Source organism: Carassius auratus, unplaced genomic scaffold (assembly GCF_003368295.1).
Source record: "Carassius auratus strain Wakin unplaced genomic scaffold, ASM336829v1 scaf_tig00033088, whole genome shotgun sequence".
In the NCBI taxonomy this organism is placed as follows: domain Eukaryota; kingdom Metazoa; phylum Chordata; class Actinopteri; order Cypriniformes; family Cyprinidae; genus Carassius; species Carassius auratus.
This window is the reverse complement of record NW_020526047.1, coordinates 78606-103683: the sequence shown is the minus strand read 5'-3', so window position 1 is coordinate 103683 and position 25078 is coordinate 78606. Positions and strand designations below refer to the sequence as shown.

Sequence of the window (25078 nt, the reverse complement as noted above, 5' to 3'; positions counted from 1 at the left end):
ATTTTAACAGCTTAGTCTGAGTCTGATGTGTGTCATGTTCAATAAATGTTTTTATCTTTTATAAATTACAATAAAATGTCATCAGCACATCTGTTAAATATGAATTCGATTCAGTTTTAAACAAGAACTGTTTTTGTTTCTTGTTTAATATTTATTAATAATGGTTTAATACAAATGTTATTTTGCCCCAGTATTTAATGTTTTAGTTTTAAACCGTAGGATTATTTTAGGCGGAAATAAATATTTGAGTAATCTAAACAGCTCAGTATGAGTATTGTGTGTTGTGTTGAATTAGAGTAATAGCATGTTATCAGTATTAATAATATTAAAAATAATAATAATAATAATATGCATGTTAAATTTTCTGAGTTATTTATTTTTTTAATTAATATTTCTTCTGGTTCTGAAAGGTGTTCATAATCGGACTGATCGCAGACAGGAAGTTCCATCATTTCAATCCGGTTCTGGAGACTTACATCCGCAAGCACTTCAGTGCCACCCTGGCCTACACGTGAGGGGCAAACTCTGCTGTCTCGGTGTTAGTATGTGCCTTGTATTGATTTGTAACACCCTGTGTGTGGATATGTTTTCAGAAAGCTGACAAAAGTCCTGAAGAACTACGTGGATAACGCCGAGAAGCTGACGGAGCAGCTGCTGAAAGCTCTGAAGGCTTTGGAGTACATCTTCAAGTTCATCGTGAGATCCCGCGTTCTCTTCAACCAGTATGTTCTTCTTCACATTCAGAGCTCCCAGATCTTTTATTCATCTCACATCTGAGCTTTAAGCATGTCATGCCCAAATCTGAGGAGTTGTGCTTGTAGTCTGAACCAGGGAATGAAGGTTAGCTTGACATGGTTTGGCAGGAGAGACTTTGGGGGCTAGAAGCACCATTATCCATTGATGACCATTAAGAAATATAACAATTAAAATGCTGTGATTTATATTGGTGCTAGCAAAAAAAAAAAAAAAAAAAAAAAAAAAAATATATATATATAATATATATATATATATATATATATATATATATATATATATATATATATATATATATATATATATATATATATATATATTATAGAAAAAAATATATATAACAGGGACTGTGGTATGAATTAGTAAAAGAATTGTAATCGTTTTTTTATTTTTGTTATTAGTAATAATAACTCCTTTTTTGTTGTTTATTATTTTTAAATGATTTTTTTGTTTTTTTTACAGTGAAGCATGACAATAATATTTTTTGTTTAGTATTTTAGTGCTTAATTAGTTATTGTTTAGTCATTATTTTATTTATTATATTTCTTATGTACATTTATGCGTTCACTTAAAAAAAAGTGGAAGACAGAAATTTGACAGAGCCAACAATATTCGTATTATAGCCAACAATATTAGTTATTTTATAGTTGATTAGTTATTTTAAAAGTTGATCTCAACTTTTTGGCCAAGTTGTGCAGCCTTACAAACAAAAACAGCAAATTATTATTATTTTTTTTTAATTGCTCAGCTTTAATATCTGTATTGTGAAGTAGGTGATGAGTGGCAGAAAGCAAGCAGATAATAACAGATAATAAATGTTGGAGTATCCAGCAGATTCTCTAAAATGTATTTCTTGTCCTATTTCGTGATACTGTATGTGTTTTTCAGCCAATAAGCTGCAGTTAATGCTAAGAGATGTGATTGGGTGATTTACTGGGCAGATCTGAAATGCCACACCTTCAGCAAACTGAAGTACCCTTGTTTCCTGACGGATGGAGGATGTGTTTTGGGCAGACAGGAAGTGGAATGGGCAGCGGGGCTGATTTAGGGAGACGGTGGACATGTTGAGTAATGAGTTAGCCTAAATGAAGTTCAGCGCTGGTGATTAGCTTGTTGTCTGCAGGTGAAGTATATGATGGTGTCTCTCAGGCCTGTCTTTAATGACCTGAGCGCTCCGAGCGTCTGACACCGCAGACCGCTGTGAGAGACACTAATGAGCAGAGTCTGATCTGATTGACTCAACCCAAGCCGACCGCACACGTCCTGAGTCAGAGATCAGCTAGACAGGGCTGCACCGCCATGGAAACGATGAGAAATATGGCCAAAAATAACAATTATCGTAAGTTTGAATAGCTATCAGTGTCAGACATTAAAACGGAGTCGATATGCGGTTTCAATAAATGTTCATCAATTTCAGTGTTTACTGCAGCCCTGCTCAGGATCTTTCTATCGCATTATTCTCATTCAAGTGATTCTGATGACAACACGTGTGTGTGAGTGTGTGTGTGTGTGTGTGTTAGGGGTGGCACAGTTCGCTGAGAAAAACCCGTACCGTTCGGTTCACCGCGCTGGGACCACGGTTCAACTTCAATCCAAAGCATCTGTAATATGGTTTGCTATAAATAACAGTTAATATATGTTTCTGTTGATGGATGCCCAAACACGCGCCTCAGAACGCGCGCAAATATAAGCTCTCTCTGAAGTATTGTGTTTAAATGGACAAATTCAGACAAAAATGATGTCAAAATAGCCGTCTTGGTAAGTATCCTACAGCAGACATAGCCGGCTGAACGCAGGCCACTGTAAGAGTGTATTCTCTTAAAGTGACAGTCTTTATATTAATAGAAACAGCAGCAACAAAGAAATCACTCACTGCTCTTGATTAAAAAAGCTTTATAACTTTAATAAAGAATTATCTTTCATTTATATACTCCAATATGCAATGCTGTTTTACATTTGATTACTTTATTCAATTTCTGTACCTAAAAACTTATGCTAGACCTGGCAAAAAAACTGAAAATCACTGTTTATTGTTTGTATCTTTACTCGATTGTATTTATGTGTGCTGCTGCTTGTAGTTGGATAGAATATTCTTCTTCTTTGTTATTAGAAAGTATAGTTTTTTCATTAACAAAGCACATACTGAACTGTACTGAAAACCGTGACTCTAAAACCGTGAAACAAACCTTAATTTGTGTGTGTTAGTGTTTAGTTTTTAATTATTTTTTGCAAAATATCATTTTTTATTTGGTTTTGGAATTACATATGACAGAGAAAAAAAAAATTCTACTATATCTCCGCTTAACTGTAGTAATGAATGTTCAGCTGGAGCGTGAAGAATACAGTTTTGGGGTATATTTGACAGTCCATTAGCGAAGCGTGTGTTTGTGTTGATGGAGGGCCGGTCTAATGTAAACGCTCTGGATGAGGTGGAGAATGTCTGACCCTCACCAGAACCAGAGCACAGAAAACCAGCGGTCACTAATCTCATCAGCGAAGGCCGCTGGTGAGCGTTTACTGAAAGCGTGAGCGTGGGAATCCTCCTGGTGTTTGTGTGGCTCTTTAGAGCAGAGCCGAGACGGCCCGTCAGCTCTCTGCCCTTCAAACTAGATTACGAAGCAATTCATCAATCTGATCAGCCTGTGATCAGGAGCTAGTTTAGAGGTGCCAGTGAACAGGTGTGTGTGTGTGTGTGGAGTTCGAGACATTGCTTCTGATGTGGATTTATGTGGCTCCGGCTAGTTTGGTGTCATGGATCTGCTTCCTCTCTGATGATTTAGATGAAATGATTCGAGCCCCTGATCATCTGTTGTTTGTGTGTTTTCCGTCAGGCTCTACGAGAACAAAGGCGAGAGTGATTTCATGGAGTCCCTGAGGAATCTCTTTGCCTCGTTTAACGGCATGATGAACAGCAGTGCTGAAGGAAGCGGCGGGGTGAAGGTGAGAACGCTCTAGGAGACGCTTTCTGATGAGCTGGATGTTCAAGCGCTGCGCTAATAGAGCAATACGTTTTTCTAAACTAAAACATTTACACACTTGTGCCTGGTGTGACATCACTCCACTCATGCAGCACAAAAGGAGATTTTTCTCAAAATGTTCATGCTGCTCTTTTACATAAAACAAAGGCCAAAAAAGGACATTAGACATAGGATATATTCCAATTCTTGTAAAGTAGCATGATGCTTTATGAGAGGAAAAATCTGATTTGATTGCTATAAAGCCCCTCTCAAAATGAATTTGCACTCCCATATGTTGTATACTACCATTTAAAAGTTTTGGATCACTGAGATTGATTTATTGATTGAAGAAAATAATGCTTTTATTCATCATGGATGCTTAAAAATGGTCAAAAGTTAAATTGAAACATTTATGATGTTACAAAAGATAATTTTTCAATTAAATGCTATTCTGTTCTTCAGTTCTAGTAAAAATATATCATGGTTTCTGCAAAAATATGAAGGATCATGTGACACTGAAGACTGCAGTAATTATACTGAAAATTCAGATTTGCATAACTGGAATAAATTATATTTTTAATATATATACAATTGTACTATTTGTACTGTATTTTTGAGTAAATAAATGCAGCCTTGATGATCAATAAGAGACATCTTTAAAAAAACCATGAAAAAGTTTAACCAAAATCAACGTTTTGAATGGTAGTGTACAGCAAAAAGTGTCTCTTGAGGCTCTGTGTCTCAAGACGTCTTCCCAGAATGCTGCTCTGTTTCTTCTGTTGGACATGAATCTGTATGTTTCTGTCTTTGATGTGTTGAAGTGTGTGTTTGTGTCTCTCTTTGTGTCACATGACCTCCTCCTCTGTCCACTGTGGCTCTGGCTTCACAATCTTTAGCTTCTCCTCAAGGTACTCTATCTGTCCTCTTCTCCTTCCGTCTGTTTCTCCGCTCCTCCTCCATTTGTGTGCCGTTATTTATTTATTTTTGTCCCTGACCTTTCCTGTCACTCCTTTTTTGCATTAACACACCTCTGTTCCATCACACACATGCTCAGCGGCCTTGTGGACGGGTCGTGAGTCGGCATGGAGCGATGCAGGTCTGTCGCTGACTCAGATCTTAGTGGTTTTGTCAGAAAATTAAAAATTGATCTTAAGACGCACTGTCAAGGGAAGGAATGTGCTTTTCTCTCCGCTGGCCTTGTTGAAACAGGGGTGAAACGGTGTGTCAGCTGGAAGTACATTGTGTTCACATGCCCTCACACTTATTATTTAAAGAGTATGACAGTTTCAGCGTGTGCTGCTCTGTTTTTACTGCACATGTCGGGCTTGTTTTTCTCTTTTCTGCTTTGTTGAGTTGTTTTAGGGGGAATTTTTTTCACCATTAATGTTAACAATCTAAATTGAAAATAACATCTGTCTGTCAGTTTCTCTTTATTTCACATTCTGACACATTTATTACATTTTTTATAATTAAAAAAATGTAGAGATGAGATGACATGAGGCTTTAATACTTTTTTCATACATTTTTATATATTATATATAATATATATATATATATATATAATGCATCATGCATGTATTACACATACATACATACAAATATAAATGCATATGTCATTATTATCATCTTCCATCTTACAATTCTTAGTTCTTCGCCATAACTTAAGAGTCCAGAGGCTTTTGTTTCCTTGTGTTGATTGTGCGCTCCTTTTGAAAATGTGTGTAATTGTGATCCAGACTCTCCAGCATCCTAAAATGTGTGCAGTCGATGTGATCCAGCAAACTGACAAACTTTCAGTGAAGTCACTGCTGTAAAAGTCTCGGCCTGACTGGTGTTACAGTTTCAAAACACATTAAATCAAAAGCAAGTCATGGCCTCAGATATTCACTTTTTTAGTGAACACTTGAACTCCAACAGCTCATTTTGCAGTGAACTCTCAGGTTAAATCAGACGCTATGTGGGCTGCTGGGAAGAGAATATTTATCAAATGGGAAACTTCATAACCCATCCATCACTGCCTGTGTTGACTCTTGTTCCACTCTGCTTTCAGATGCTTTCTTTTTTCTTTAAAATGATTTCAAAGTATGTCAGAGTTTGACACCATGATGAGAATCAAACGGGAAGGAGCTGCTTTAAATCCAGATCTGTAAACTCTCAGGACTCGCACATCTCCAGGTGTGACTAGAATAAAACCAGACATTTATCAGCTGAACAGCAGTAAAGCTCTTATAGAAAGAAGCTGCGAGTTGAGTCTTTCCTTAAACAAGATTGTTAAAGCTTCCCAACGTTTTCCTGTGGTTGATCGTGTAACAAGATTCCTGTCAAACTTCATCAATGACTATTGAAGCTACCAATACAACCCAGAAGGCTGTTGAAGCAAAAAAAAATAGAAATATTGAGAAAATCCTCTTTGAAGTTGTCAGAATGAAGTTCTTGATCTTGAATGAAGAACATGATCTTTACTTAATATCCTAATCATTTTCAGCATAAAAGAACTAGTTTCATAGAATAAATGTTTTTATTTGTTTAAATGTGTGTGTGTGTATATATATATATATGTGTATATATATGTGTATATGTGTATATATATGTGTATATGTGTATATATGTATGTGTATGTGTATATATGTATGTGTATATGTGTATATATATGTATGTGTATATATGTATATGTATATATATGTGTATATATGTATATGTGTGTGTGTGTATATATATATATATATATATATATATATATATATATATATATATATATATATATATATATATATATATATATAATATTATTTATTTTTATTTTTTATTTTTTTTTTAACAGCTGTATTTCACATTCTGAAACTTGTTTGTTTATATTTATATTTTATTAACTGTTTGGTTGGTTTTATTTATTATTTAGACAGTGTAATTAACATTCTTAAACTTTCTATGTTTTTTTTTTCTTCATTTAATTTATTTTTTACATTTTATTTTGCATACTGAAACTTTATCCACTTTTTTTTTTACAGACTATGTATTTCACCTTCATATTATTTCATATTATTTATATGTCAGACAATTAACAATTTCTATAGTTTGTTGCGTTTTATTTATTTATTTGTTTATTTATATCATTACATTGCATTATGATAAGTGTTAGTTGCTTGTTTGGAGAGTAAGTTAGTTTGTCAGTGTTAAGGGTTTAGAGAAGCAGTTAGAGGAGGAAACAAGCGTGTTCATGGCTCATATGTGCTCTCTTTATTGATCGGTGTGCAGGAGAGTATTTTAGTATGTGTGTTTTGTGACCATCTTCTCTGCTTGAGGTGCATCTTTCATTGACCGTTCGCTCCGCACATCTGGATTTGCTCTGAGCGCAGAGGGACTGATGAATTATCAGCAGCCAGCGTCTCCGATGATCATCTTGATACCTTCATGTCATTCCTTAAACAATGTGAAGTCACTCCGATTCCTCATTGTTCATCCTTACAGAGTTTGAACAGCACTCTTCAGCAGAAATTAACACAATCCTCTAAAATGCTTTTTTTTTTTAATGCTGCCTAACTCTTGATTTTCCCACCTTTTTCCATTTATTTAACAATGTTTGAAAGTATTTTGAGAGCATTGATCATGCTAATCTATATTTCTTGTGAATTCTAGGGTGCTGCACTGAAATACGTCCCGACTATCGTCAATGATCTGAAACTGGTCTTTGATCCCAAGGAGCTCAGGTGAGTTTATCAGACATTGTTCATGTTTATATCTTTTTGGGATACAGACTTTAATGAACTGTTGTTGTCAGTAGCATGTTTTAATACTGGCATGTTTGCACATGGGCAAAAGTAAATAATGAGTTTAAGGAAAAGTGAGTGTTTTTCAGTGTTGTGTCATTGAAGAATGAGCAACAAATTGAAAACCTATACCATTTTGAATTGTTTTTTATGTTTATTTTATAATCACATGAGTCAATGTCTATGAAATTTAAACCCACAATTTCAATTGTGAAATCAATGAAACTAAATGAATAAACCCACATGCCCTTCATCTCCTCGTGTGTCCGTCTCCATCTAAGTGACTGTGAGAGGCTGCTAATGAAATCAGGTCTGAGTATAGTGGAGCTCTTCAGTCTGATGCTCCTCACACAAACACATCATCATCATCATCTTTCTGCCTGATGGAGTTCTGTTCATATGTCATTACAGTTACTTTATCACTTTGCCGCTCAGGTCTTTCTCGCACGCTTTATATTCAGCACACAATCGGTGCAAAGTGACCCGTTGCTGTGGAGATGTGGCGGTCACTCGCCCGTCCTGTCTGTTGGTCTGGATAATGTGTTCCTCCCTGAGTGGCATTATAATGGAGTTAGACGGCTCATGTGATGACACACAAACACACACACACATATGTGGTGAGAGATGATGGCAAGAATCCTGCTGCTTCTCACAAGTTTAGCTGACAAGGGCCTTTCCACACCAAGCCAATTTTCCTAGACGTGACATTTTGTAACAGCGGGATTCTTGTTAGATTCCCGGAGTAATTTGTGTTGTGGTTGTTTGGCTGCAGATGTTTCAGACTGAGGGCTGTTGAATGATTGTGTGCATGCATATAAAGTAGTTAGAGCCAAGTACAGCTAGTGGTCAGCTGATGTGGGTTGGTCAGTAGCTGATGGTGTGTTTAGTTTAGTGGTGTATTTAACAGCTGGTTGGCCTCAGATGTGCCAGATAAACACTTGTGTGTGCTGACTGAAGTGACCTCTCGCTGTGATTGTCTTCTTTCTGTTCTTCTCTTCATCGCTTGTTCTTTAATCCTGCTGTTGGAGAGCTTGGTGTGGTTAAGAGGATTTCAGCTCCTCCTGTGTCTCTTCAGACTCCTGCGCTTCTCTTCACTTCCAGAGAATAAACCTGGCCTCTTTTCCCACTGTCCTTTCTTCCTCATCTTGTCTTTTCCACATTCTTTTCTCCTTCATCTTTCTCTTTCTGTTTGCTTTCCTGCCTGTTTACATTCTTGTGATTGCAGTGATGGGTAAAAGGCACTGTTGGGCATGACAAGCATCACATAATCTCTTTTCACAGTTTAATATGCAGAGACGAAAGTAAGGAAGTCCTTTATCTGTTGATTCTCCTAAAAAGTTAAACCACAGATTCTGAACAGGAAGCATCCTGAGCAGTATTTGGGGACGGGACTTTTGTTTGGCTGACCAATGATGGAAGAGCCAGTTCAGGTGCTTCAGGAAATGTGTTTGGCACTTTTGACTATCATTGAGTGAGGACAGAAAAAATGACTGGAGGCCTGCTTGGCACACACCGTGCAAGCATTGTGTTGTTTGCTCAGAGTTCATTGTCACGGAAGAGTGTTTGCCCAGCAGAGAGGTTGCGAGTTCCACACACACACACACACACACACACACACACACACACACACACACACACAAACACACACTGAGACCAAACAAATGCTGAATGAGGCCATCTCTGAATTCTGTCATCGTCTGCCAGACCTCTCTCATCCCGCTTTCTTCAAGTGCCAGTTCTTTCCACAAAAAGAGCCGCTGCTCTCCTGTTGTACCCTGCGCGCGCGTGTGTGTGTGTGTGTTGAGATGAGGACAGAGAGGTGTAGCCCTTGGCACTTAGCATGTTTTAGAAATGAGCTGTCACTTCAACAGCAAGTAGAGATGAGAAGAGAGGCAAGCACAAACACTCTCACACACCTGTTAGTGTTAACTAAGTTCTAGTTGTGCAGTGCTGACCTCCCCCCTCTCTCTCTCTCTCTGTGTCTCTCTCTCTGTCTCTCTCTCTCTCTCTCTCTCTCTCTCTCTCTCTCTGCAGTAAGCTGTTCAGTGAGTTTATTCTCAAAGTTCCTCTGGGGCGTCTGGTGAAGCAGAAGTTGAACTGCATGATTGATGTCGTCCACAGCGACCTGTTTACTCAGCATGGTACGTGCACACACACACACACACACACACACACACACATTCTCTCCAAAGGTCACTTCATGCTGTGAGCTGCATGAGACGCTGCGATTGGTGCGTTTGGTGGAATTGCATCTCTTCTGATATTTTGGATGGTAAAATGAAGCCTTATGTTTACAGTGCAGTGGTAGAACCTTTTTATTTTATTTTACTTAGAAATAATCAGTACCCATATTGGTCTCAATTTTCTCATTTAAACCTTAGTAAAATAAAATAATTTAGTTTACTTACTGAATTTCATTGTATTGCATTAAATATTAGCATGAATATGAAAATTGAATGATACAAAACTTTGATTGATTGTTAAGAATAAAAAAAATATATGATCAGTTAGTAACCTTTGTCAACTCATGTTTTTACATCACTAACAGCAGTTTCAACTTTTTTTTTTTTTTAAAGTTACATGAGATTTAACTTGATATTTAAAGTCAGTTTAATATAAGTTAAGTTGAAATAACTTCATAAATTTGAACATACCCTGAAATTTAAGGCAGCAGATCAACTTCATTTTTTTTAAGCTTTAAATAAGTAGTTTTTTTTTTAAGATGTTTTTTGCTGCTGCTTGCAACCAGTTGAAACTGACTTTGCACTCATTTGTGGGTAGCAGCTTACTAGTTAAGAATCATTTCATTAACGTCTGATTTAAGAAGCTCATGTAATTGCTTAAGCACTCTTTGATGTGATACAGTTGTCAACAGAAAGTTCTGCATTGGGACATTTCTTGCAGAAATCCAGGTAATACTCATGAATGTTTGTCAATGGCATGTATGATGCAGTGTGTGTGTGTGTGTGTGTGTGTTAAAGCAGTGACATATGGCAGCTCTGTGGGTAGATTGTAAGTAGATGCACGTCATTCTGCAGTAATTATCTGTGGATGTGTCTCCTGTTCTGATTTAATTAAATCACTCATCACGCGTCCTTGCGCTCTGTCATGCGCTTCAGTCTCTCTCGCTCTCGTAAGGAACGACTGAAAAAGATCAGGATTTAATGAATGAGACCAATAAATAATTTGATTAATTTCCAAATAATCTGATTATTTGGTAAATAGTCCACAAGTGTTACTTGTTTGTTAAATTATAATGAATATTATCTTTGTAAATTATTACTCCTTTTTGGAGTTCCCATGTACAGTGAATTATTATGATATAATATAATAGAACTTATTTTTGTAAGCTGGTTAAATAATAGATTTTTTCTGGGTTTGTCTTTTCTTCCGAGCTCTGTGGCAGTGCTGCTCTTTCTAACTCTGCCAGTGTGTTTAGCACCAGTAGTAGTGGTAAACTGAGATTTGAGAAGTTGTTGAGCTGTAGATCTTTTTGTCATGTCTCGCTGAAGGCCGGCTCGTCTCAGAGTGTGTTTGTGGCTGCTGATTCCTCCAACACACGCTTTCCAGTGCCAACAGATCCACTGGAATAAATGACCCTCAAATGGGCCTGTCTAACCTGAACAGAAGTGTTGAGCGCTCGCGGCTGGTGTCACTTGTTGTTTTTCTGAGCAATGTGTGTGTGTGAGTGACTGTGTGTGTGGTTCATTGCACTACAGCACAGATTTGTCAACTTCCATTTATTCGTTTATAACAGATTTAGCTAATGTAAACTACACATGATTGTTGACTTGTGCAAATGACGTATTTCCAGAGGATTTCACTTTTCATTTCTGTCTAATGAGCGTTATTCAGAAGTTAATTTCTGAATTCAGTTTGACAGCATGCTAATATGCATTTTTAATGGTTGTTTTTCCAAGCTGAGTGAGCGTGACTATTACTAATGCTCATTCTTGAGGTCAAGCACCACTCACGTTTTCTTCAGAAAATGTCAAATATAGTGTTGGTGTGGTGCCACACATCAATATGAAATCATGGACAGCATGTGATAAATGCTTTTCACTTCTGTAAACACAGACTGATGATTGGTTTCATCATCATCCAATTCATGAAGACTGTGCCTTTTGACTTGGAGCATAAAGACTTTATTTATATTAATGTGTTTATGCATTTATATCTGCCCTTATTCATGCATTCATATAATTTATTTATTTTAATTTTTTTTATGCATTTGTACATTAATGCATTTATACATATATTTATTCGTTTAACGCATTTATGCATGCATGCATTTGTATGAAAAAAAATGTATGCATGCATTACTTTATTTCATTCTTTTATTTATATATTACACTTTTTATTTTTGTAAAGTGAGTAATAACTCACTGAAACAAATTAAACTTTCCCCTGGTTTTCTGTCTCTTTGGTGTCTGTCTCACTTTCTAGCCTTGGTCTGAGCTTCCTACCTAGATGGTATTTGAAGGCATCGTTGAGCATGTGCGAAAGCCGTTCCAAACAGTAGCGTGCTTAATCTATCTTACTTATGATGCCTAATATTTTCCAAATTTGATGTGTCTCTCCATATGCATTTTCAGCTGCAGTATATCCTCAACAGTCAGACACAAAACTGAATTTGAGCAAGGATGACTGCACTTCTAAATGACCATCTTTTTAGATGATTCTTTAATTTAATTTAAAGAAGTGAGTCTTTAATTACAGGAGCCATTGGCTCCGTAGTCGATGTTTCAGTCCGAGTAAAGCCGCTCACTGAGCTTTGGATCAGTCTCTCCGTGTCTCCTGTAATCGTTTTTTTTTTTCCCTCTCTAAATTGAGGCTAGATGAATGTTTTCAGCCGATGAAAGTAACATCAGTGTTCATCTGAGGTTGTAAATCCACTGCTGGAAAAACTTTCAATGACCTTTTCTGTCCGACTGAACAGGAGTGTGAAAACATCATCTGCGATTCTGCTTTTAGATTTTATGAAGGTAACAAGGGAAACTCTTCTCTTCATTGTGCTGACCTGAACAACCCTGAGCTCAAATGAACCTGCAGACTGATCTTTGCATTTAGTTCCTTTACAGCGACCATGCCTTTGTACTAACTTTTTTATTTTATGTATTTTTTTAGATGCATTTGTTTATATTCAGTTAATTTATGCATTTATTTTTGTTTTAATTAAAACATTTTTTTAATTAATTTATTTGTATTTGTATAGTATTTAATTTAATCTATATTTAATACATTTATTTTGGTTTTATTTTTATTTATACATTTATATTTGAATGTGTTTATGCATTTATTTATGTGTGTTTTCTTTTTATTTATACATTTATTTTTATGCATAGATTTTATTTATTTTATTTCCATGTGATTTTTAGAGAATTAAATGTAAAATCCTTTATGCCAAAATGATAGACTGCTATTCAATAGTTATAACTCATTGAAATAACGTTGCCGGTTTTTACCACTTATTTCCACATTATTATTATTATTATTAGAAAGCAATTGAAGTTTCAGTTGCAAGAATAGAGTGAATGTGGGAAATATTTGGCCACAGATGACCATGATCAGAATCAAATACTTTTCATATACTATGCATTGATTAATAACATAACTCTGCATAGAATGTATGGAAAACATAAATGTAAAAACTCAAAATTCAGCAGTTACTGTATTTGTTTCTCTGAAAAAGGCATGGTTTCATCTCGGTACCATATATATATCGTCCTGGGAGTCTCAGACTTCTGTCCTGGAATAGCTTGTGCAAATTTGTCTTTGTTGAGTGAAATGAAGGAAAGCAGAAGTCAGGACTCATTTTAGGAACGCCGTCTCGCTGCTGATGTCGGACGCTGTGATTAATTCTGCCTGGTAAAGTGCCTTCTCAAAGTTCAAGGCCAGGTCAGTTATTTAATGCAAAAGCGTATTGTAAAAGGATAGTGTGGATTTATTTGTACGAGTTTAAACTGGCCTGAACAGCATGATAAATGAGCTCTCAGGAAGGCCAGCGGGAGTTTCTGTGTATGTTTGCTCCAGTAATGACTCGTAGAAGAAAAACTGATTTACATTGATTCAGCTCTCACACAGAGACTCACCAAACCCCGCCTTCCATGCTGATTGACAGATTGTGTGCCACGCCCACTTCCTGTTTTATGGCATTTGCTTTCTTACCTTTATGGAGCAGATGACAATCTGCACTTTCAAGTTGTGTGTGTGTGTGTGTGAGAGATAGAGATATAAGGATATTAGGATAGAAATATTTTGTTGAGGCTTTTTAATCAGAAAATATTTGGCCATTTGGTTCCTTGACAATTCATAGCACACACTTGTTTGTATTTTTAATAAAATATAGTTGGTTCTTTTAATTTTAGCATTTTCACATCTATTTTCATTTACTTTCTTTTATTATAACAAATTATTGTTATAATCATAGAGACTCATTATACTCTCATTTGGTGAGATGTTAATACCATTTATTTGTTTTGCCTTTATTTAAATCTTGATATTATGTTTTTAAAAAGATTTAGATTTTCACGTTTCCAGTATGATCTATTCATTAGTTTGTTTATTTTCTATTTATTTTGAATTTTGAATAAAACAGTTTTCTTCAGTGCTTTCAACATCTCGATTTGTTTAATTGTTAAAAATGATCATATAAATTTACTTTTGTTTAGTCATCTATAAACGGTGAAGAAGCTTAAATACTTTTTGTATAGTAAGTCAGACCATATATATATATATATATATATATATATATATATATATATATATATATATATATATATATATATATATAATATTATTATTATTATTATCAGCGAGTTTGCTCACTTCAGCTTGTAAAGAGATTGTCACCTGTTGTGTGTGTGTGTGTGTGTGTGTAGACTGCAGAGAGATCCTGTTACCTTTGATGACGGAGCAGCTCAAACTTCACCTGGAGAATCATGAGGAGCTGGACTCCTGCTGTCAGCTGCTCAGCAACATCCTGGAGGTGCTTTACAGGAAGGATGTGGTGAGAAACACACACACACACACACACAGGTCTCTGCTTCTTAAAGGAATATTTCACCCCAAAATGGAAAAGCAAAGTCTCCTAAAGTGAAGTATTCACTGAAAGGCAAATCTCTTTGTGTTTATCTCCTGTCACATCCTTCATCTCTCATGACCTGTATGTGACCCACTCAGAGATGTGAGTTTATTGAAGTACGATTAATTAATTTTTGGCTCATGTTCTGACTGTTAGTTGGATTCTATGGCGCTCGACTGCAATTTACCCGGGCAGATATCCAGATGCACTGTTCTCTTCTCCATCATTTGTTCAATTGCTGCTGTCGTGATCAATAGAAAACTTATTTAACGTCTCTGTTAAGGAAATGTTTATTAGCACTACTTTCAGAATATGTCTCTGTCCATGTCTCAAAAATGAAAAGTAATTAACTATAAAACCTTAACTAAACCTAAACTAATTTTCATTTAGTTTAATTTGATGTACTAAGTTAAGTAAAAATTAAAACATAAGTAAAATGTATAAAAACTATACAGAAAACTTAAACTATATAGACTTAGTTAAAAAGAGGAATAAAAGTAACAAAACAACTAACATTTAAAAAGCAGGAAATATAACAATAAAAATAACTAAAACTGATAAAACGATATATACATTAAAACCACTAATAAAAATGACTAAAACTTGGACAAAAAATGGAAGTAGAGAATATAAAACTAACAAACTAAAATAACAGTGAAAATAGCTGTATACATAAACTAATAAAAATGACAAAAAAAAAATGAGTAAAATTAACAAAATTGAGTAAAATCATAAAATGTAAAAACAATGTGTAATAAAATATCTAAAACTGAAATTAACAATTATTTAAAAAAAAATGTAGAGATATTAAAACTATCGTGTTTTTTCTTAAAAAACAACAACAAAATGATTCTCTAAAACCCACTAAAATTAAAAAGAAAATCAAAAAGCAAGAACTAATTCAAAATATTAATAAACACTATAATATTATCTTGAAGATACTAAAATAACTCTGCTTTACACACGCATGTATGTACATCACTGATGTCCTCACTTCCTGGTGTTGTGGTTGAAGCATCCTTTGAACCATTGTGCAAGTGTGTGTTAAATAATAATCAGATCACAGTCTAGAGCAGAGCTCTCTCTCTCTGTCTCTCATCTCTGGTTGGAGATCAGCAGCATCCTTTGAGGAGGATCTTGGAAAAGCTTTTTTAATAATTGACGATCTGCTGTGAGTGTATCAGGATGCCCTCAAACAAACATACACACAGCTCGCAGTGGTGGATCTGATGCAGATTGATTTTACACTAGTGAAATTTGAAGAAATCTGTTAACTGTGCTGACTAATATATTATATATCTGTCCTTGTATAGTACACATGACTCCAGCAGCGTTCACACACACACACACACACACACACACACACACACACAGACCTACACACACCACGATCACACATTCCCTGCAGTGATGCTATTTTTCTACTCAACATTTCACATTCACAAGTCATCGAATAGACCAAATACATTTAAAAGTGAATTTGTTTATTTTATAAACACAAGGTCATGTTCAGCGCGTCTGAAATCGACAATTTAATAAAAAGAAAAATCTATGTATTTCAGTCACTCATGTTACTTATTTCAGCGAGGTTAAGATTATCATTCATGCTGCTTGATATAAATTATGTAATATGTTGCAATCATAGATAAATGGTAAGAAACGCATGATCTTTCTTTTAGACCAATTAAAGGTACAGGTTGTTTGACCTGCCACTAGAGGCACAAAACAATAACAATCGCGTGGTTTGATGACGCTAAGGAGGGGCATGGAATGATGGGATTTGTTGTCTTCTACCCAACCGCTGACGGCCATCAATCAGACGATACGAAAACGACTACCACTTGTTAAACAAATATATACACTCATGTACATTCAAACACAATAACTGGGCATACATAGCAAACGCGAGTTCAACGATGTGGAGGTAGATTACATACAAAATCAATGCAAAGATGCGATCAGACTATGGATCAGACGCGTCCTCGCGCGGGTCTAGAGACGCGATGCCCCACGTTTGGCGTGTATGCCCCATAATTCTAATCTTGTTGGTCATTATAATAACATACGTTTTCTGTAAAGATACGATTCAAAACAACTCACCTGTCGTGTAAAACACAAGCGAGATCGGCATCTCTTTCTAGTTGAAGTTTGTCGCGAAGCTCTCTCCATCCAGTAACACCGATATTGATCCTCGCTCTTTCTCTCCTCTTGTCCTCTACGTTTACGGTGGCTTCTCTTGTCGACAGAACCAGCGGCAGACGGTAAACAGTAATTATGTTCCATAAATAGGTAACACAATCCACCATAAAATATGCAAGAAGTACTAAATAAGAAACTGCTTGAAGCAAGCTAGTGGTTTGCTGCACGCTAGACACTACTTCCGCATTTGTCCGTAACACTGTTGTCATGTGGTTTCTATGTCAGTAAAAGCGTTAACAAAGTAACTAACGTCATTGACAGGCGACTGCACTGCCCCGTGTCGCTGTTTAGAATGGGAATTTTCTCATGATTTACAAGAAGTTGAAAACTATATTGTTAGTAATCATCTGGACAAAATATATAACACTAGCCTAGTGGTTTTTTTGATATTTTACTGCTAATATCTTACAAATTGTCCCTTTAAGTCCACTGAAAAGGCGTTTGTCACTGTTTGTTCTGAAAATGTGGATAAATCATTTATTAGTGGTGTATTTCTGTGTGGTTTTAGGGCCCGACGCAGTGGCACGTTCAGATCATAATGGAGAAGCTGCTGCGGACGGTAAACAGGACTGTGATCTCCATGGGCCGAGATTGTCCTCTCATAGTAAGTGTTTCTCTCTCTGTCACAGGCTTGTTCCTCTGGGATGTGCTGAGTTTTGGGCTTTCCTGTGTCTGTGGTTAGAAACAGTGTGTTCTACCATAGCAGTGCAGTTGGGCTGCTGTCTGCAATCCTCTAATGTCTCCACACACACACACACACACACACACACACACACAGACAGACTAACAGACTCACAGCCTGGCTTTGTTCAGGCAGGCAGAAAAAAAATCTGATTTCAGATTTTTTGGCATATCCAACTCAAATCCTTGTAGTCTTTGTGATCCAAACAGAAAAATAACATATTGAAGCTGAAATGTGTCATTTCTGACTGTTTTCAAACAGGTTTCCCCAAACTCTCATCCTCATTGGTTACCAGCTGATAGCCCCTCCCCTAAACTCACACCTTTGGTTGAGCCAGTGTATATATTTGAACAAAGCCGCTCCACCTGATGTGTTTGTAAATATTTTTCAGTATTTTGATCACTTTTGGTTTGTTAGTGTCTCTGTGTTTGAGTTCACTTGATTTTGAGCAGATGGTGGAAACTCACAGCGTCTTTTGGCACTGCTTTTACAGCTCCTGTGATTACAGAAGCACACATTGCTTTAGTTTGCAGTCCTCCTGTCCGAGCTGATTTGAGATCAGGTGTTAGGCTGTAGTTTAATCAGAAAGCTCCAGGCTGTCAGAAGTGCAGAGATGCTGATAGTGGCCGTCCTTGACTTTTACAGCCACATCTCTCCATATGCATGCTAAACATCTCCCTTCCTCGCCCTCTATATGCATGGTCTTCATTTTTTCCAAACCATTAATGCAATTATAGTTAATGAAGAATAGAGCTTTCAAGTGTTCAAAAATATGCAAAAGCACCAAAGATGGACCATAAATTTTGCGAATGCACCAATATTGAAATTCTAATATATAATTTATATTAAATAAATATTAAAATATAAACCTACTATTCCATTTTATTTATTCATGGCACTTGCATTTTTATATGTAGCCTAAATAATGTTGTCCAATGACTTTGTATTAAATTTTTTTCCAAGGCAATACATATTCTTGGTAATACTTTACAAAACAACAATTTTAAAAGTCCCTTATTTAACGTGAACTAACAGAGAGCAATTATTAAGTTTAAAGTAGTGCTGTCAAATTATTAATTGCATGCAACATAAATGTTTTCAACCTCACACAATAACAACAATAATAATATTAAGTGAGAGAAGGAAAAAAAAAAAATATGTTTAATATATATAAATAAAAATACACACACATGCATGTATATACTGTATTTAAGAAAAGTTTTGTTTATATATAAAATATTAATATATAATATATCTATTAATATATGTAGCATATCTATCTATATATATATATATATATATATATATATATATATATATATATATATACATATACATATACATACATACATACATACATACATACATACAAACACACACGTAAATATAAACACACACACACACATGCATGTTTGTGTATTTATATATTTATAATAAATATACACAGTACACACACGTATATTTTGTAAACAAAAACTTTTATTTAGGGTGTGATTATTCGTCATTAATTGTTTGACAGCACTAGTTAAAAGTGAATCTGGTATTCTTTAGCATTGCTGGTGCCATGAACCGAACCGGACCGAACTGTGGCATTGGTGCAGTGTTACACCCCTAACATTCATGAGACTGTGTAAAAGTCTCTAGTGACTGACGTTTGAACATGTATGTGCCACTGAAGTACTTTCCTGCCTCCATCATTCTCTCTCCTCTAGAGTTCAGGAAGTAGCTCTGCGCTGTGGTGTTACTATAGAACGAACCTCTGATTTATGCCTCTTCTTTCTACTGAGCTTATGTTAAAAGGGTTCTAAACTCCAGATGCTCAAGTCACATAATGCCCATTCATCACTCTCAGGGTACACATACTGTACTCTTTGCTGACCTTTGCAGTAAATCCCTCTGTCTTATGCGGTGCAATCGTATGCCAACTGAGCACATCTGCCAGCAAGAGGGCTGGGCGAAATATGCAACATTAATGAAAACGGAGTATTAGACTGCCATTAAACTAGTTTCATTCTGACTGGAGTATGAGAGATTTAAGACTTTTTAAATATCTTTTCTGTGAATCGTTTTTTTTTTTTTTGCATTTGTTATATGCAGTTAAAAATGATTGTGTTTTTTAATAGACTAATTCTTGGTTAAGTTAATTTAAAATGTAACATTGTGGATCTTATCGGCTATAAATGGCTTAAAATGTTGCTTTACAAAAACATTACAAGTCTTACTGATCCCAAACGTTTGTTAAAATGTTGCTTGACAAATCATAAAAAAACTAACATTTTATGGCCTTTCAGAACCAAAAGTAAAATAAAAAAATATATATCCCAGACCCTGCTTTTAATTATGCAAACATGTCATTATTTAATGATGCATTTCAATACTTGAAGTTCTCAGATTTATAGATTTGACTGCTCGTGATTTGAAGCTATGTCTGTGTATGATTTTTTTATGTATAAGTATGTTTAAGAATGCATGTGCTGCAGATTCAGTTGAATTGTGTGTAGATTAGTGTGTGTGTGTGTGTCTGTGTATTTTCTGTCTGTGGGCTGCTCTTTCACGCTGACCTTGTTCGTCAGGGCTCTGTTGCTTGGATTCAGATTTATGCATTAACTTTTCTCTGTGGTTATGCTGGATGTGAGTGTAGAATTTAAATGAGACTGATCAGTGCACACACACACCTTCACACACACACACACACACACACACACACACGTCGTGCATACAGATGTGTCTTACTGTTAAGAAAGTCTTCTTAAATTTCAAAAAGTCTGAACCCTACAGATTGTATTGGATTATTAACTGTGAATGACGCATCTCATCATGCTGTGGTTGAGGAGAGGCTTGTATGTACTATTTGACAATGAAATAAGAGTCTAAAGATCCCATGGATAAAGGAGGATCCCGATTGTGTATTAGCTTTAGATCTGAGGGAGCTATTTTGCTATTTTTCTCCTAATGTACGTAAGCAACCATTTAGAAATGCAATGTTAACCATCTTGTGCATCTAACACATTGAGTGCATAGCAATATGCTAAACCTTCTCCGAGCAACCTCTGTACCATCATGTGTTGCATATATAATGAGTTTTTTCATGATCAGACGAAAAGATTTGGTGGATCACTCTGGTATTTTATGATCTGCAGTTAGTGTTTTAGTCTTTTCTCTGCCTGTCTTGTATTTAAGAGCCTTATAAACCTCAACTATACCATCCAGGAGGCTTTTTTCTTTTTTCAGGATCAGTGCTTGTCTATGTTCAGAGTTTTTAGGCTCCTCCCATTCCTCTGCAGTAGGAGGGGCCAGGCGGAGAAACTAGGCTTTTGATTGGCTGCTCTGTTTGATTGACAATGCATGCCTTACGTCAGGTGCGGTCTGCAGCATCAGTGCAGCAATATCCTCTTAGATTTACATTCTCACCACATTCTCTGTGCATTAAATATACATTTGTGATGATAGAGAGGCTCTTCAGATTGATTTTTTTCTCTCTGTAGGTTTTTGCTGACTGTCCTCCTTTAAGTGCTTTTCAGATGAGTTTTTCAAACTCTCACATGGGAAATACCAAACGTTTCCCTCTGCAAGCTTGCGTGGGAATTCCCTGCTTAATAAACATGGAAATGCACACACACTCCTTCATTGTGACCTGGAGAAATCTAATAACTCTTAGTCTCTTTTGATTTGCTGCTGGGAATGAGAGGGAGGTATCATTATCACTAAAATAAAAGTGAATTTTTTTTCTCTTTTTTTTAATTAAATAATATATTTGCTCCAAAACAAATTTTTTTTGTTTTATTTAATTTAAAATTGAGGTTGCACAAATTCATCAATATCCACATAAACTATTTTTCCCACTCAAACTAATGAAAAAAAAAATATATATATATAGATATATATATATATATATAATATATTCTCTTTCTTATTTTTATTTTTAATGTAATTATTGAGAGTTATATGTAACAGTCTGAACTAATTATTTATTAAAATTACAATATAACACAAAGCTACTTTTAATTTATTTCATTTAAGTTTTTTATTAATGTATTATTATAAGTTATTTTTATCTAGTTTAGTTTTGAGGGTTATTCCGCCTCAAATGCTCTTCTGAATCGCTCTCGCTCTCAATCTCTCTCTCTCTCTCTCTCTCTCTCTCTCTCTCCACACTGTTATCATGATCCTCAGAGCAGGCTTTGTACTAATATGAAATCATCCCACAGAATCAATCCCATGATGTTGCTGTTGCCATCTGGAGTGAATCGTAGTCACCGGGTCTGTATTTGTACTTGATTGATTTATTTTCTCCCTGCTGCTCCTAGATCACTGCAGTGGGTTTATTCTTGTCCAGTGTAATCTGATGATGGGGAACAGATCTCACATCCTGTCCAATCTAAAGCTGCTATTCACACATAATTACACATTCCAACAATTAGCATCTGCACCGCCACAGTAGGGTCCCTGAAATCAAAACTGACAATTTTCCAGTGAAATATGACATTATACAATTCTGATACGAGACCACCATTGAAAACTCACCCTCAGGTTAGTTGAGCTTAGTAAATGTCAGCTAACTCTCATTTATTTACTTCATTTACAGTGATTTAGGATTTGTAGTTTTTTTTCCTTCTCTCATAAAATTGGATAAATACGCAGTTTTATGTGTGTAAAATTAATTTATCATTTGTTTTTAGCCAAATACCATTTTCGCGTTGAATAAAATGAATGTAAAATGTATTTTACTCATATATTTATTTATAATGCCTGTGGATAAAATAAAGCTGTGAAATGCATGACACATCCAAGAAGTGTCAGAAAGACTCAGATAACGGAGCCACTCTTTGTATTTTTTAATGTTTTATTTTGTATAGTAAATAGTTTTAAAAACTGTATAAAATACACAATATTGCACATAATCAATTGCACTTTTTTTAAAGAACAGAAAACAAGTAATGGTCTCTTTAGGCTACAGTAGAGCTGTTGAGAATCACAGCCGTGGTGAAACGAGAGGAGTTTGAGCTGTGTTTCAGCAGGGAGAGAGTGAATTCAGTGGAGATGTTGTGTTTTTTATCAGTCAAGTGGATTATTTTGCCCTTTCTTAAAGGATTTTGGCACGTATGGACAGAGTGCTGGGTTTGGCCTCTGCTGTCACATTCCCAGAATGCTTTGCTCTTGTGATGTCATGTAATCTGTATCACTGGAGATGATTTAAACCCTGTTTTGTTAGATATTTTGGTCACTGAAATGTTCTTTCATCTAAACCCATCTTTGATGTTTGATCAGTATGGCTTTCGCTCTGGTTCTGGACACACACACAGGGTTCTTTTCATTACATTTCACTCCGGACTAGCCAACTAATGCATCTGAGATGTGCTTCTGGCTTTTCTAGGTGCAGTGGTAGTACGTCACGCAGATTAATTTGATGAATAAACATGCGGTGTGTACTGTATGTGGCCTAGGGTTGGGTGACTGACAGTGACAGATGATCCTGATTCCAGCCCCAAGCTTTCAGTTTCCACACAGTTACATCAAATCATTTCAACGTAACATAATGAAGTTGTTCCCGATCACAATACTAATTATAACACAATTTAAACATTAATGATTGTATGGTGTAAAAAACACCAAACTAATTATAGGCTAGATGTTTTACACAAAGCATACAATTTAAAGTAGATTAAACAGACGAGAACATTTGGGTCAGATCATGAGTGTTGGATAATAAATATATTACAATAAAATAATAATTCAGTTGAATGTTTTAATGCTCTCTGCAGCGTTCAAAGTATACTCAAGCGTGGATGGATGAGCTCGACACCTGCTTGACTTGCTCGGTCTCAACATTTACCAGGTGGTCACAAATGTTGGGCTGCACTCGGACATCCACGGACACTTCTGATGACGAAATCCACCCCCCCTCCCCACCCCTTCATCCATCGCAGTGTTTCACTTTAGGCGTCCGATGGGAGTTTTTTTTGGTAGAAATCGCCCAACCCTAATGTGGCCTGTATGTTGTCAGGAAAGAACGAGGTGTTTTCTCGCAGTGGACTGTTGGTGTGTGAGATGTTTGAGCATCGCAGTGCTTGTAGAAATGACTTTAGGTTGTGTGAGATTCCTTTACCATCTCTCTCTCTGTGTTTAGCTAGATGAGTATTAAAAATTTTTTTTTTTTTTTTTTATATTTTGCTTAAAGAAAATGTCACCTTTGTTCATGATTTTTTGTACTGACCTTTAGTTTACAAGCATATTGCCCCATTCAGTACTCATTAACATTATGCAAATAATTCTCTTCATTATTTCATCATTATAATGTTGAAATAGATATTCAAATAAAATAGAATAAATAAAAAATAAATGTGCATACAAACACATACACATATTTTTATTATATTTGTGTGTGTGTGTGTGTGTGTGTGTGTATATATATATATATATATATATATATATATATACACATACACACACACACAATTCTATAATAATAATAGCAATATAAATATTATTCTATGATAATAATTTAAGAAATAAATTAGAATTAATATATATCCTTATAAAATTATATTTTTAATTGCTAATATTATTTTGTAATTTAATTAGTATATTTGTGTGTGTGCATTATTAGATATGATTAATAGATTAATTTGTTCCAATCTATTAATTAGGGTAATGAGAATTCGGAGCAAAATCTGTTTAATTGTCATAAAATAATGTCATAAAATGTCATTTATATTTTTCACCTTTTCAATTTTCTTTATGCAGTATAAATGTTCTTTTTCTGGTGTTTTCCTTCACCTGTGACTACATTTCTTCTCTCCGTTCTCAACAGTCTTTCTGAATGCTGGCACTGCTCTCATTACTCTCTCAGACCTGTGACACACACACACACACGCACACACACACGCTCCAGGATATCTTATTTGCTCTGATGTTCCTTGTCATTTTCACACCAGGAACATTGTTTGATTCAGTGCAGGTGTTGAGAGTGCGGTCGCACTAGACAGGATGTGATGTCACACTCTAGGTTTTTAATTAAAAATAGATTTAAAATCAATAAAATATTAATGTAATCTACATTCCTGCAACAGCTTATTTTATATGCAGATCAGAGTTCATCAAGTCTAGTGTGACCGCAGCTTTATGGTGACTGTATCACATGAGCCCCTTTCACACTGCCATTCCGGCAAATACAGGGGTAAAGTGTTCCTGTAATTGTTCCCTGGTCGCTAGATTTGGCACTTTCACACTGCCAGTGATGACCCGGTATATGTGCGTGCTTTCACACACAACCCCTGAAGATCCCGTAACGACACGTGACATCAGCGCGTGACGTGTAATGTACGAGTCGACAAAGCTAGGCACGTTATACTTTAACTGAAGCAAGCAAACGATCTCTGCGTCAGCGCGGAAAGTGAGGAACTAACTGATCTCTGCTTTATTACAGTTTGCACATATGTTTTCGTCGCGAATGTTGATCTTCCTTCAAAACAGCCGGTAAAAAAGTCGCGCGATAACGCGCGTCATCACTTCGATACGGAATTAGATCTGGCTTTTGTTCACACAGCGCTCGTTCCGGATCGATTACCGCAATGTTACTATGTCCCCGACCCGGGTTCGATTCGGTAATCAATTCCGGGACGTGGTTGCTTTCACA

General features: G+C 35.8%; 1 protein-coding gene across 1 annotated transcript in view; it reads left to right on the top strand.

Annotated features, from left to right (window-relative positions):
- The window catches only part of LOC113081086 (dedicator of cytokinesis protein 1-like), a 160777-nt gene that overhangs the window by 59877 nt on the left and 75822 nt on the right, over positions 1-25078 (top strand). Inside the window, exons 21-27 of the mRNA XM_026253134.1 lie at positions 411-511; positions 594-722; positions 3585-3693; positions 7347-7417; positions 9512-9618; positions 14359-14486; positions 17269-17364. Of these exons, the coding sequence (XP_026108919.1) occupies positions 411-511; positions 594-722; positions 3585-3693; positions 7347-7417; positions 9512-9618; positions 14359-14486; positions 17269-17364 (741 nt within the window). The remainder of the gene's footprint in view (positions 1-410; positions 512-593; positions 723-3584; positions 3694-7346; positions 7418-9511; positions 9619-14358; positions 14487-17268; positions 17365-25078) is intronic.